Raw genomic sequence first — 13,465 nt, forward strand, 5'->3', positions numbered from 1 at the left:
AGAAACCAATACTTGTTATTTAGATATTACGTAACAAAAGGAGTACAATTTCAACGACTAAATCTATCAATTTCACATTTTGGCCCTAAAATCGTTAACGGAGCCTTAATATGAAAGTTTGAAATTTTATTATTTCATAAATATTGAAAAAGACACAAACATTTTGGTAATATCTTATTATACGCTTATTAAGTATTATATAATTTCAATAAAATGTACACATATTAGTGAAATAGTATATTTAAATAATTGATGAAAATTTACCTTTATTAATTTCTTTAGCGGCTGGGTAGAGGGCTAAAAGTAGTGTTTATTTTGAAACTTGATATAATCACTATAATCTACATGACAAACTGCAACTTTTTGTACCGGTTCCACATTGATAATCAAATTTTTATTTTTTCCCATACAACGACGCGACGCTCCACCCTATTGTGCAGCGCCCGGACCGCATATGAATGTCTGTACGAGTAGGTACTCTATGTTAATTCCTAAGAAGATACGGCATAGTTTACAAAAGTAAAAATTACAAAACTAAGCTATTTACAGTGCATTTATATTTTGTTACATATTTAGGTACCCTATACCTAGGTATATAATATACATATATTATACTTGAAATTATTGAATTATTCGTAAACCCGCGTCGATTCACTAGTATTTTAGTCAAAAGCAGTTCTCAGCGGACGTTCCGATAAAGACAATATTTTTTATCAGACCAGTAGTTAGTATGTTTTATATTCAAGTGGAAAATGCAGTTAGTAGTCTCATAACTACCCAAGGAACAGCATGGCCAAAGATAGACCAGCCTCACGAAGAGATTCAAAAAAAGAATCACAAAAAAGAGATGCTGGCTGGGATAGCAATGGCGGAGCATTGAAATCAGATGAACCTGAAAATCCAGTAATAGACCTTGACTGGGTGCTTATCAATGAGCTGGGACAGTTTGGGCGGTTCCAAATAATTAATGTCATCCTATTAGTGTTCCCCGTCATCTCTCATGCGTTTTTGAGCGAATTCGTCTTTTCCGCTTCTGCTATTCCACATAGGTAGGTAATAGAGGTACATAAAAAATGTTTAAAGTGAAAAAAGTGTTGTCGTATTTTTATACAGTTTTTCCTGGATCTTTGATACGTTTAATAAATACTTAAAGAGACACTAAACACTCTGAAATCTTTCATGAAGTTGTGTTATGTGATACTATTAAAAAAAAATAACATGACAAACATGACAAAAAAAAGCAATAAATAAAAACAACTTCAAATTACAATTAAACTAAATACAAACTAAAAACTATTCTAAAATAAAACTAAACTAAAACTAACCTAAATCTACAAAAGGCCTTTGCGGCAAGGTCCCCAAGATGCTGGCTGCGTTACCCCGCTGAACTGCCAGACTGAAGCGTTGAGCGAGGTAACTGCCAGCTCTTGGGTCCCCAGTTGCGTCCCTGAGTCTCTTATACTGTGATACTTATGAACAGGGGCAGTTTTACGAGCAGTGTTGGCCGAACGTTAATTACAATTGACCACTAACCAGTACAAATTGAACCGTAAACCGCAACGAACGGTTACAGTTTACGGTTCAATGTATAATGATTAATGGTCAAACATGGTCAATTGCATTAACGTTTCCGCCAACACTGTTTACGAGACTTCAGTATTTAAAAGTAAATTTTCTTCTGCAGGTGTCGGATTCCTGAATGCGGAGAGACTGGGGGATCAGGTTACGAGTTGTTCCCAGAGTGGATCTTGAACGCTGTTCCCAGCAGCAACGGACAACCGGACAGATGTTCACGCTACGCGCCGGCGGGTAATGGCTCGCTGGAGTACTGCCCGGCTACCATGTTCGATCAGGCCGTTACGCAGGAGTGCGATGGATTTGTGTACGAGAGAACTAACTCAGTCGTGTATGAGGTGAGAGTTGGATACATACTTAATACAGAGAACACGACAACTTTTTTTATTATGTCATTTTTTCAATTTATATATCTCAGGCGTTCAAGTTACCATACTTAAATGGAAAATGCATGAGCCACAGTGCATGTACATAAACACTTATAAGAAACGATATACAGCAAATTTTCCGAATATCAAATTGAACTTGTTACAGTTTGATCTCGGCTGCCAAGAGTGGATGCGTGCTCTGGCCGGTACATTGAGCAGCATTGGCACCTTACTGGTTCTCCCAATCACAGGGTACATATCCGACAAATATGGCAGACGTGTGGCTCTCTGCATCAGCGTCTTCAACCTCGCGCTCTTTGGCCTCATCAGAGCGTTTTCTGTGAACTACCCCATGTATCTGGTGCTACAGATTTTGCAGACAACTCTTGGGGCCGGCACCTACAGTGCTGCTTTCATTTTGGGTACGCTGTTGTTTATTAGTTTATTACTATAAAATTTGACCCAAATAGATGGTTTTTTTCTCCTTTCAATATGTATTATCATTATCAAATGTATAAATATCCTTGAATTTTATTTTAGGATATATTATATACCTTATTCCTTAATTATGACAAAACACAAGGTGTTATCTAAAGCCACCGACGAGCTCAAAATTATTTTAATCCGTGATAATTATAAAGCTTAGGATTCATCTAATATCAAATTTTTATCATTTGTTTTTTGACCTACTGTAATTCTACTAGATGAATAACATCAATTTCAGGGGCAGAACTAGTCGGCCCTAAATACCGAGTACTGACAGGCTCAACAAGCTTATCAACCTTCGCCGTGGGTCACATCACCATGGCCGGAGTAGCCTGGCTCGTGCAGCCATGGCGCTATTTCATCATGACACTATACATCCCCTGCTTTCTAATGATCGTTTATTATTGGTGCATCTCAGAAAGTGTTAGGTGGCTACTTTCTAAAGAAAGGTTCGACGAAGCTAAAGTTGTGTTGGAGAAAGTGGCAAGAGTAAATAAAACGAAGATCAGCGAGAAATCCATGCAGGCGCTGCTGACGCCTGCTCCCGTAAAGGAGAATCAGGTAATAACAATAATTCAATTATGAACGTCGTATTTTAAACAAGGAACTGAGATTAAGTTCAAGGTTGGGTTAAACTCTTGTTGTGAAACGGTTTGAGAAAATTAACCAGATCCCCGATTACCGCACAATACCTGACCTGACCTCAATATACCTTAGCAAAAGTAAAATAGTAAGTGTCATGGCGTTGGCGTCCCCATTGATATATAAGTTCCATATTTATTGATTGGATTGAATGTTTTTCAGATGGACAACTCCAATGGCTTGGTTTATACAATTTTGAAATCGCCAATACTGCTTCGACGTATCTGCACTACACCAGTCTGGTGGATCGCAACCACATTCGTCTACTATGGGTTATCCATAAACTCCACTGGGCTCCCGGGCAATATGTACGTCAACTATATGCTGGTGTCTGCTGTGGAGATCCCTGCCATTTATACCGCTGTGCTGTTACTGGATCGTGTTGGCAGGAAGGCTGTCCTCACGACTGGGTTCTTGCTCAGCGCTGCTTGCAACCTTGCATTCGCTTTCATTGACAATAATGGTAAGTCAAATAATAGTGTAAAATGGGTGAAAGAGTTTAGAATTGGACACAACTCAATGTCAGGGGAATAAAGTTTAGTAAATTTAATTAAACGGAACAAGTTCTGCTGCTTCAATTTGTATACGAAGATATACACTTCCCATTCAGGTTGCACGTGAGTCTCTTTAGGTATCTGGGGGCACGGCAGTGCCCCCGCCAAGTCGAGCGCGAAGCAAACACTGCCGTATCATCCTTTACTGGAACCATTTCGCCGCATTTTCAGGCCCCTATTTGAGAACCTCTGGATAAGACCAGAACGCAGAAATTTTCGTCATCCAGTAAGCTATAATCACATACTTAAAATCCAAAATTTCAAGTCTGTAGGTCATTTAGTTCCAAAGTTAAGCGAAAGCAAAGTTTCGCATTTATGACACTCATTCATTCACTCATGATCATCAGAATAGAATTAGTACTTCCCATAAACTCAGAGAGCTGAAATTTGGTACAGAGTTAGGGTTTAATGGTCACATAAAGGGTAAACCTAAAAATATTTCAATATCAGTCACGTTTTAAAGATCTAAGAACTGCATAAGTAAGTTTGTAATCCCATATAAATATATGATATTACAAAGTTACTGTTGCAGTTCTTACAAATAGTAGGTAAAGTAAAGGTACACTACGATGTACGATGTGAGTATGAATGAAGATATGTTTAGTTATGATATGTGTATACATAGTATGGGTATGAGTACCCGAAAAGAAGGACTGCCTACAAAAAGAGATGAGATCCCATCAAAAACATTACATGTAAAAAGGTGCAAGTCTCGCAACGCTTTTACTACAAAAAAGTTTTGAGATGTAATGTGAAACCAAGTCGGTTATTTTAATCAGTGCCAGGGGGTGTTAAAACCGTATCAATAAGATATCATTAATTTGTAATACATATAATGACTTGGCAATCGCACATAATGCTTTATTCGTACCGTACTCGTAAATATGTGTAATGCTCAAACTGCAATTAGCGCTAGCGTTATGTTCAATTAGAATTATTTTTAATAGATGACGATGATCCTTTTGTCATTATGCAGCCGTGCGATGGCCAAGTCATTATATGTATTACAAATTAAAGATATCTTATTGATACGGTTTTAACACCCCCTGGCACTGATTAAAATAACCGACTTGGTTTCACATTACATCTCAAAACTTTTTTGTAGTAAAAGCGTTGCGAGACTTCCACCTTTTTACATGTAATGTTTTTGATGGGATTAGAGTTTACATATACAGGGAATAGGTATTTAAACGGTATTATTACGTTTTATGAATTGATTATTATCTCTTTGGTTGAAAACCTTTGTCTTTAACATTCGTATTCTTTAGATGAAAAGTCGTCATTATTAAATATTTATGTTACTTATCTTTAAAATAATTGCAGCATTTGCAACTGCGTATTTATATTTCTTCCTAGAAGTGGACTGTGATATCGTAAACTTCGACCATATACCTACTATCATTTATCTATTTACAGTCCTTTAAAATTAAATGTGACGTTCTCAACCAAAAGGTTGTCGATAAGATTGATTTAAAATTTAAGCTTCGAGTATAAAGTATATGTAGATAGAGCGCCTTATTGACAACAGACAATAAGTACCCGTTTGGTTGAGAATGGCACAAATTACCAACAGTTTTACATGAATGTTTATTAAATATTGTATCAACCACATATTGCCAAATAATTAACTACTTAATCAATTTTTTCAGAACTAGTGACACTGGGTCTTATTCTGTTTCTGTTCGGCAAATTTGGAATCTCGGCAGTGTTCACGTCTTTATACATTTACACATCTGAGCTGTACCCTACGCAGTTCCGTCACACACTTTTGGGATTCTCTTCTATGGTTGGACGTATTGGCTCAATCACCGCTCCGCTTACTCCTGCTTTGGTAAGCGCACAGTACTATCCTATTATTTATCAACCAAGCATGTCTTGTGCAGGACATGCGTATTGAGTACATAATTTGACGAGGCTTACTGCTAGTTCACATATATTTTCTATAGTAACCTTGTGAAGATTATTTGGATTATTTGAATTGTAAATTTTACATTCGTGTCATGTAAACCGAAATTTCAATAATCCAAATAAATGTTCATTACTACAAAAGGCTGGAATTTATTGGCTTGCATTGATTTGTGCATCGTAACTGTGGCCTCTAGTCATGTCCAGAAAGTGTAGCTGGAACTTTTTAAATTTTTATTTGGTTATTAAAAAAAAAAGATACAAAGTTTTCCTTTTTGAGATGTTTTTGAGAAACTGAAAATTTCGCTTCCTATACAAAAAAATTGTCAATAAGTACAGAGATAATTAATTAACTTCTACCTAATCCACATGTGGATCGTATATCCACAGATTAAAATAGTATATTCATAACTTAGGGCATCACATACATATTCATAAAAATATTCACATATTCATGTTCAGAATATTGCATGTGACTAATGCAATATTTATTTTCTAAGCAAGCCCCAGATAACAACCCGTTAATACATAATTTTATTGACTTAGATTAAGGTCATTAATGTACAAGGTCAATCTTATCGGCGATAATGTGTTTTATGGCCAAATTACGTTATGTTTTATAAAGATATCAATCTATTTTGATTAAAGTTTAGGCTCACCTACGAGTACACATCCTTAAACGAACAGAAGAGTGATGGCAAAGGACTGGGCCAAGTACTTGATATTCATTAAGTTTTAGTACTTAACACGCAATATATTCAACAATTCAACAGCAAAGTTGCCATAAATAGATATATAAGTTGGCATATTGAGTTTAAACATGCGTTCAGAAACACACGCGCGCGTGCAGTTTGCAGGCGTATTGTCATTCTTCAGGTCTGGACATTAGAATAACTGTTGGCTCTTAGTAGATTTATAACAGAACCCTCTTCTTCACAGGCGGTGTACTGGGCCGGCATCCCATCAGTAATGTTCGGCACTATGGGTCTTTTGGCTGGCATGCTAGTGCTCACACAGCCGGAGACCCTAGGCTGCAAGATGCCGGACACGTTGGCTGATGCAGAGGCTATTGGAAGACAAAAGAAGAAGACTATCACTAGTGCTCTCTAGATTACCTTAAAATCTTTATTTCCGTTCAGCGAAACAATGTATGGGATGGGATACCTAGTAACATTCAAATAGAAATTGAGGCTGCATCTGCAGTAGCGTACGAGGGGCGTTCAAAATATTCTCGGTATTGATATCTTACAACCTCTTCTAAAATTTCTTTCGTTACTGGCCGCTAAGGTTTATTCATTGACATTAAAAAAAAGTATAATTCGAACCGAGATGTTCTTTTGTTTTTCTGCAATTTCTGGAATTGACAATGTTAACTAAATTAGAACATCGATGCGTGATAAAATTCTTGACAAAACAGGGTAAAAATCAAAAAACCATAAAAGAGGAAATGGATTGTGTTTACCGTGAGTCTGCTCCTTCTTTATCTACCATTCAAAAGTGGTCAAGCGAGTTTAAACGTGGAAGGGAGAGTGTTGAAGACGACCCTAGACCTGGCCGGCCTGTAGTAGCTACTTCACAAGAAAATATTGATAAAGTGGAAAACTTATATTGGAAGATGGTCGAGTGAAGGTAAAATCTATAGCACAAGTAACCAATCTCTCTATTGGTACCGTACATGATATTATCCATGACCATCTTAATATGTCAAAAGTAAGTGCAAGATGGGTTCCGCGAATGCTGACTCGGCTTCAAAAAGACATGCGTGTAGCTTGTTGTTCCGATTTTATTGACCTGTGCGGTGAAAATCCTGATGAGGTGCTGCAAAGAATAGTTACTGGAGATGAAACCTGGGTTCATCATTATGACCCAGAGAGTAAACAAGAGTCCATGCAGTGGCACATTAAGGGTTCAGCTCATCCCAAGAAGTTCAAGGTCATCCCTTCAGCTGGCAAGGTCATGGCCACGATATTTTGGGATTGTGAAGGAGTATTACTGATCGATTATAAAGAAAAAGGTGTAAATATCACAGGACAGTACTACGCTAACATTCTACGTCAATTAAAGGATGCAATCAAAGAAAAGAGGCGAGGAAAGTTAACCAAAGGTGTTATGCTTCTGCATGACAACGCCCCCGTCCATACTGCTCATATTGCCAAGGCAGCTATTGTTGAATGTGGGTTTGAAACTGTTACTCACCCACCGTATAGTCCGGACTTAGCCCCCAGCGACTTCTTTTTGTTCCCCAATCTTAAAAAGGATCTGCGTGGAAATAAATTTTCCGATGATGAAGCATTGAAGGCGGCAGTGGAGGAGCATTTTTACACCAAAGATAAAAAATATTTTTATGCAGGATTAAAAAAAATAATTGATCGATCTTTTAAGTGTATGAACATAGGGGGGGAGTATATTGAAAAATAAAAATATCAAACTTTTCGTACTTGTTTGTTTTCATTCTCATACCGAGAATATTTTGAACACCCCTCGTACAACATCGATTAGAAAATAAGCCTTAGGTGATAAAATATATGATTTTGACGAAACATCATTGAGGATATTTCTTTGGGGAAGTGTGCATATAAGATTAAAAATGTAAGATTTTGTTACTGTCGTAATAATTTAAACTACATTTTTGTGTAAAGATTATCCGATGGTGTGAATTATATTAGGTATATAGTCTGTGAATGGACGAAAATGGCAAGAATGTCGTGTTAGAAAATATTTATGTTTTGTTTATTGGATTTTATTGTATATCTTTAATAATTAATAATTTATTTCTGTAAAAATATAAGTTCACAAGTCGTTTTCTTTATTTGTGCCACTTTAGCTTAAAAACTTTTAATTTATATTTGGATCTTAGCAAAATTATAATGTTGCATAGTTACTGCTTCAGCGATGAGGCGGAACTTTCAACTTACTTTCACTTCACAAATTCACTTTCACTTCAAAAATGACTTCTATTTATAATTATTAAAAAAATCAGTCAATCTCTCCTATTGCAAACTCGACAAAATGTTACTGTCGGTCTGTCGTCATATTGCTATTTGTTAAGAGTTGAGTTATTTTGCCGACAAGTTACAATGCTGTCAGCCTTTTTCACAGAAAGAGACGTTCACGAAAAATTAGTTTATTAAATCATATTTAACAAAATCAAGATCATACTGATCTATAATTTGCATATGACATTGTCTCCTAAAACTTGGCTCTTGTCTTGTTACATAAAACCAAGGATACACTAGGCGAAAAAAAGTCCCACCTCCCATGCCATGCCAGTGTATTCCGGTGAAGTGGCACGGCGTAACCGGACTTCACTCGACAAGTCGACATGACTGACGGCGACACGTGTCGCAAGTGTGCGCCATTAGTCGTGCGTTGTCACCAGATATCTTAGACGAAGTTTTGCCACGTTGCACAACTTTGCCTTCCCGAAGTCCCGACATAGGTCATTGTCGTTCGACATTTTCCTTTGGTGTATCCCTGGCTTAAACAGTGTTTCTATCTGAAAAGCGGTCTTATCTAAATCGCAATACCTATAGATAGATTTGCAACCAATCAACGTAGATCGGATCGATCAAGCATGTTACAATAATATACAATGATATCACTTTGTTAATTTGTTTGGTAATTTAATTTCAGACATGGTTATGGTAATTAATGGTTAACTTTAGATTGTCAATTTGGATATATTTGCGTCGCAGTCGCGTGAAGGAAAAAGGTAATCTAATCTGGTATATTTATTTACATCAAATACTCGAATATATTGCGTCGAAGATTCAATTTGGTGTACTTATACAATTTTTTTTAATTATATATCCACAAAAAAATAGCAATTGTAAGTAATTATATTACAACATTTGTAAATCCGCGTGAAATTACTAGTGTTTAACGTAAAGCAGTTCTCGGTGGATAATCCGAAGTCCGATACAATACTTTTTATCAGACAGTAGTACATACGTGTTTTGCTTAAGTGGAAATCGCAGCATTACATAATTATTATGGTTGAAGATAGACTAGCCTCAGAAGTTGTTACGGAAAGAAATGATGATCCTGGCTGGCATAACAATGGCGCAGAACCTACAGTGAAGCAAGATACACCTGAAGTCTTAGAAATAGACCTCGATTGGGTGATTAACAATGAGGTGGGACAATTTGGACGGTTCCAAATTATTAATATCCTACTATTAATGTTCCCCATTGTTTCTCATGCGTTTTTGAGTGAATATGTGTTTTCCGCTTCCGCTGTTCCGCATAGGTAATATTTTAAAAGTGGAAAAAGATGTATGTCGTATTTCTAAATAGTTTTTTTGTGGATATTTGGTGCGTATTATAAAACATAAAGAAACGGAGGAAATCCTTAATTAATCAGAATGAAGATGCGAGTTAAAATCTTTAATAAAGTAGTGATGTCTAATACTGTGAATGTGAAATATTCTTTCGTAGATGTCGGATCCCTGAATGTGGAGAGACTAGTGGAACAGGCTACGAATTGTTCCCAGAGTGGATCTTGAACGCTGTTCCCAGCAGCAACGGACAACCAGACAGTTGTTCACGCTACGTGCCGGCGGGTAATGGCTCGCTGGAGTACTGCCCGGCTACCATCTTTGACCAGGCTGTCACGCAGGAGTGCGATGAATTCGTGTACGAGAGGACCAATTCAGTTGTGTATGAGGTGAGATTTGTCCCCTGAAATAAATAAAGCAGAGGGCTTTTTCTGCGTACCTATGGACATAGTGTTGTGAATTTAGCAGTTATCGGAAACAATTTACAGCAATTTTTCCCACTGTCAGAGTTTACAATGTCTAGTTTCTTGTTACAGTTTGATCTAGGCTGCCAAGAGTGGATGCGGGCGCTGGCCGGTACATTGAACAGCATTGGCTCTCTACTCGTACTCCCGATCACAGGCTACATATCCGACAAATATGGGAGACGTGTTGCTCTCTGCATCAGCGTCTTCAATTTGGCGTTTTTGGGCCTCATCAGAGCGTTTTCTGTTAACTATCCCATGTATCTGGTGCTACAGATTTTGCAGACGACTCTCGGAGCCGGCACATACAGCACTGCATTTATTTTAGGTATCCTATGACTTGTTGTCCTTGATGGGTATACCTGTACAATAAAATTTAGGGTCTGGTCCCCTTTAATCATTTTACCAACAACCAAATGTAACTAAATAAAATCTATCTCGATATCATGTAGGTATGATACTACTAAACTTACCACAAGACGAAGTGGCAAGCATACCTACTTTTACGAGTAAATGTATTTAAAAAACTTGCAACAACTTTCTTTTGGAGTCTCTTTTTGTTCCTACTTACAATTGATGCGGTTTTACAATTAAATTATTTTCAGCGGCAGAACAATTGGTTGGCTCAAAATACCGAGTGCTGGCGAGCTCAGTGAACTTAGTCTCCTTCCCAGTGGGTCACATCATCATGGCCGGAATAGCCTGGCTCGTGCAACCATGGCGTTACTTTATCATGACACTATACATCCCCTGCTTTCTAATGATCGCTTATTACTGGTGCATCTCGGAAAGTGTTAGGTGGCTACTTACTAAAGGAAGGTTCGACGAAGCCAAAGATGTTCTGGAGAGAGCTGCGAGAGTAAATAAAACAAAGATCAGTGAGAAATCTATGCAGGTGCTGATGAAGCCTGCGCCAGCAAAAGAGAGTCAGGTAATAAAAAACAATTATCTTGTCAATCTATAATAGTCGTATCTCAAACGGAACTATGGCGTGAAGTTCAAGTTTGGATCAATGCCAGGAGACATTTAGATTTGGATTACAAGACTAAAAATTATATAATAGCCAAACTTAATCTAAACATTCTAAACTGTGTATTAAGCATCAAAATAGCAGTATTGAGGCATCGACTCCTCTTAAGTGGCATGTCGTGTTGTTAATGTTGCGTGAATTTAATTCATTTTCATGTTTTTCAGACGAACAACTTCAAAGGCTTAATTTATACCATTTTCAAATCCCCGATATTGCTTTGCCGTGTCTGCACAACACCAGTCTGGTGGATCGCAACTACATTCGTCTATTATGGGTTATCCATAAACTCCACTGGGCTCCCGGGCAATATGTACGTCAACTATATGCTGGTGTGTGCTGTGGAGATCCCTGCTCTTTATACCGCTGTGCTGTTGCTGGATCGTGTTGGCAGGAAAGCTGTCCTCACGACAGGGTTCTTGCTCAGTGCTGCTTGCAACCTTGCATTCGCTTTCATTGACAATAATGGTAAGTAAAATGAAATATCTTATCGTAATAATATAAGTGACATGTGTACAGTTATTGTGTGTTAAAACAAGTGAAAGTGCTTAGAATTGAACATAACTCAATTACCAGGCGAATTAAACTAACAATATTTGGATTTAATTCAACGGAACAAGTTCTGCCACAGCTATCATTTGTTGTAAAACCTTAGTCTTTAATATTCGTATTCTGAATAAAAGCCAAGTCGTCATAATCACATATGACAAATATATATGTTACAGTTTATCTTTAAAATTATTGTTATGTTAATTAAATGTTAATTATAGTTCTCCTTCAACTTATTCCTTCAAAGAGTGGAGCTTGGTATCGTAAACTTCAATATTAGAATCATATATTTATATTTACTTACATCCCTTTATGTTTAAATTATCATTTTTTCTTGCGTGGCTATTTCTTATTGCATCAACTACATAATTATTATGTATTGCGAAATATAAAATTAAACCATTTTTTTCAGAACTAGTGACACTGGGTCTTACACTGTTCCTGGTGGGTAAATTTGGAATCTCTGTAGTGTTCACGTGTTTATACATTTACACCTCTGAGCTATACCCAACACAGTTCCGTCACACACTGTTGGGATTCTCTTCTATGGTTGGACGTATTGGCTCCATCACCGCTCCGCTTACTCCTGCTTTGGTAACCACACAGTTGTAATTATGTTCTTTTTTATCAGCCTAGCATGTCCTGTGAGGCTTAAATACTGTCAGTTCACATATCTTATTTTATAGTAATGTTGTTAGATGATTTGGATTATTCGAATTGTAAATGTTACACTCTGTCATGGAAAGCGAAATTTGGTACTACAGTTTTTGGTTTGCATTGATGAGACTGGCTAATGTCATATTTATTTTCTAAGTTGTAACAGCAGCAGTATATAATAAGTAATAACACCCAAATTTTATTGATGAGACGGAAATACGTAATTTTATTTACTTACATAGATTAGGTCATCACTTTAGACGGTCTTATCGGCGATAAACATGACATGATTATTTAGATTAATAATTGAACCAACGGAACAGTGATAACGTTAGTCGCAAAGCACTTTAATCAATAATCATTAAATTTTGGTACTTACTTAACAAACACTACATTATACTTAATAGTTCAATTTTGTCATAAATAGATATATTAAGTTGACATATTGCGTTTAAATGTGCGTTAATATTTACAAAAGTAGAATAACTATTGAATCTTCGTAGACTAATATCAGAACTCTTTTCTTTACAGGCAGTATACTGGGCCGGAATCCCATCAGTAATGTTTGGCGCTATGGGTCTTTTGGCCGGCCTGCTGGTGTTCACACAGCCGGAGACCCTGGGATGCAAGATGCCGGACACCCTAGCTGAGGCAGAGGCTATTGGCAGACAAAAGAAGATAATTACGACAGCTCTCTAGAAGTAGGTACTTTAGGCCTTAATGGAGCACACCCCGAATCTGCCTTGTACAAAATCAAGGTTTTTCCGTGGTTTAAAAATTAAAAAAAAAAATCTTAGTCTGTGACTTTGACCTTTAGCCACCGAAGGATAAACCTTATAATCTACCTACAACATACGGTATTTGTACAGAACACACGGTAGACTCTTCCGAGTGTTGTATCTTGTATGTGTCATGATGTAAAATGATTGAAGATTTTATTTCGAATGTAGATTCATGTAGA

At 37.1% G+C, this 13,465-nt stretch overlaps 2 protein-coding genes across 2 annotated transcripts; both read left to right on the forward strand.

Annotated features, from left to right (window-relative positions):
* The first annotated feature begins 789 nt into the window (after window positions 1-789).
* On the forward strand, window positions 790-6,640 carry LOC134651630 (organic cation transporter protein-like). Its single transcript, XM_063506729.1, has 7 exons — window positions 790-1,049; window positions 1,685-1,913; window positions 2,110-2,365; window positions 2,668-2,990; window positions 3,234-3,534; window positions 5,275-5,456; window positions 6,470-6,640. Exons 1-7 carry the CDS (start codon window positions 790-792, stop codon window positions 6,638-6,640), a joined length of 1,722 nt encoding a protein of 573 aa, XP_063362799.1.
* A 2,882-nt stretch (window positions 6,641-9,522) lies between these two features.
* Window positions 9,523-13,203, forward strand: LOC134651631 (organic cation transporter protein-like). The gene is made up of 7 exons (XM_063506731.1): window positions 9,523-9,779; window positions 9,965-10,196; window positions 10,344-10,604; window positions 10,861-11,202; window positions 11,466-11,766; window positions 12,260-12,441; window positions 13,036-13,203. The coding sequence occupies exons 1-7, from the start codon at window positions 9,523-9,525 to the stop codon at window positions 13,201-13,203; spliced, it is 1,743 nt and encodes a 580-aa protein (XP_063362801.1).
* Window positions 13,204-13,465: the final 262 nt, after the last annotated feature.

Source organism: Cydia amplana, chromosome 10 (genome assembly GCF_948474715.1).
Source record: "Cydia amplana chromosome 10, ilCydAmpl1.1, whole genome shotgun sequence".
Lineage (NCBI taxonomy): Eukaryota > Metazoa > Arthropoda > Insecta > Lepidoptera > Tortricidae > Cydia > Cydia amplana.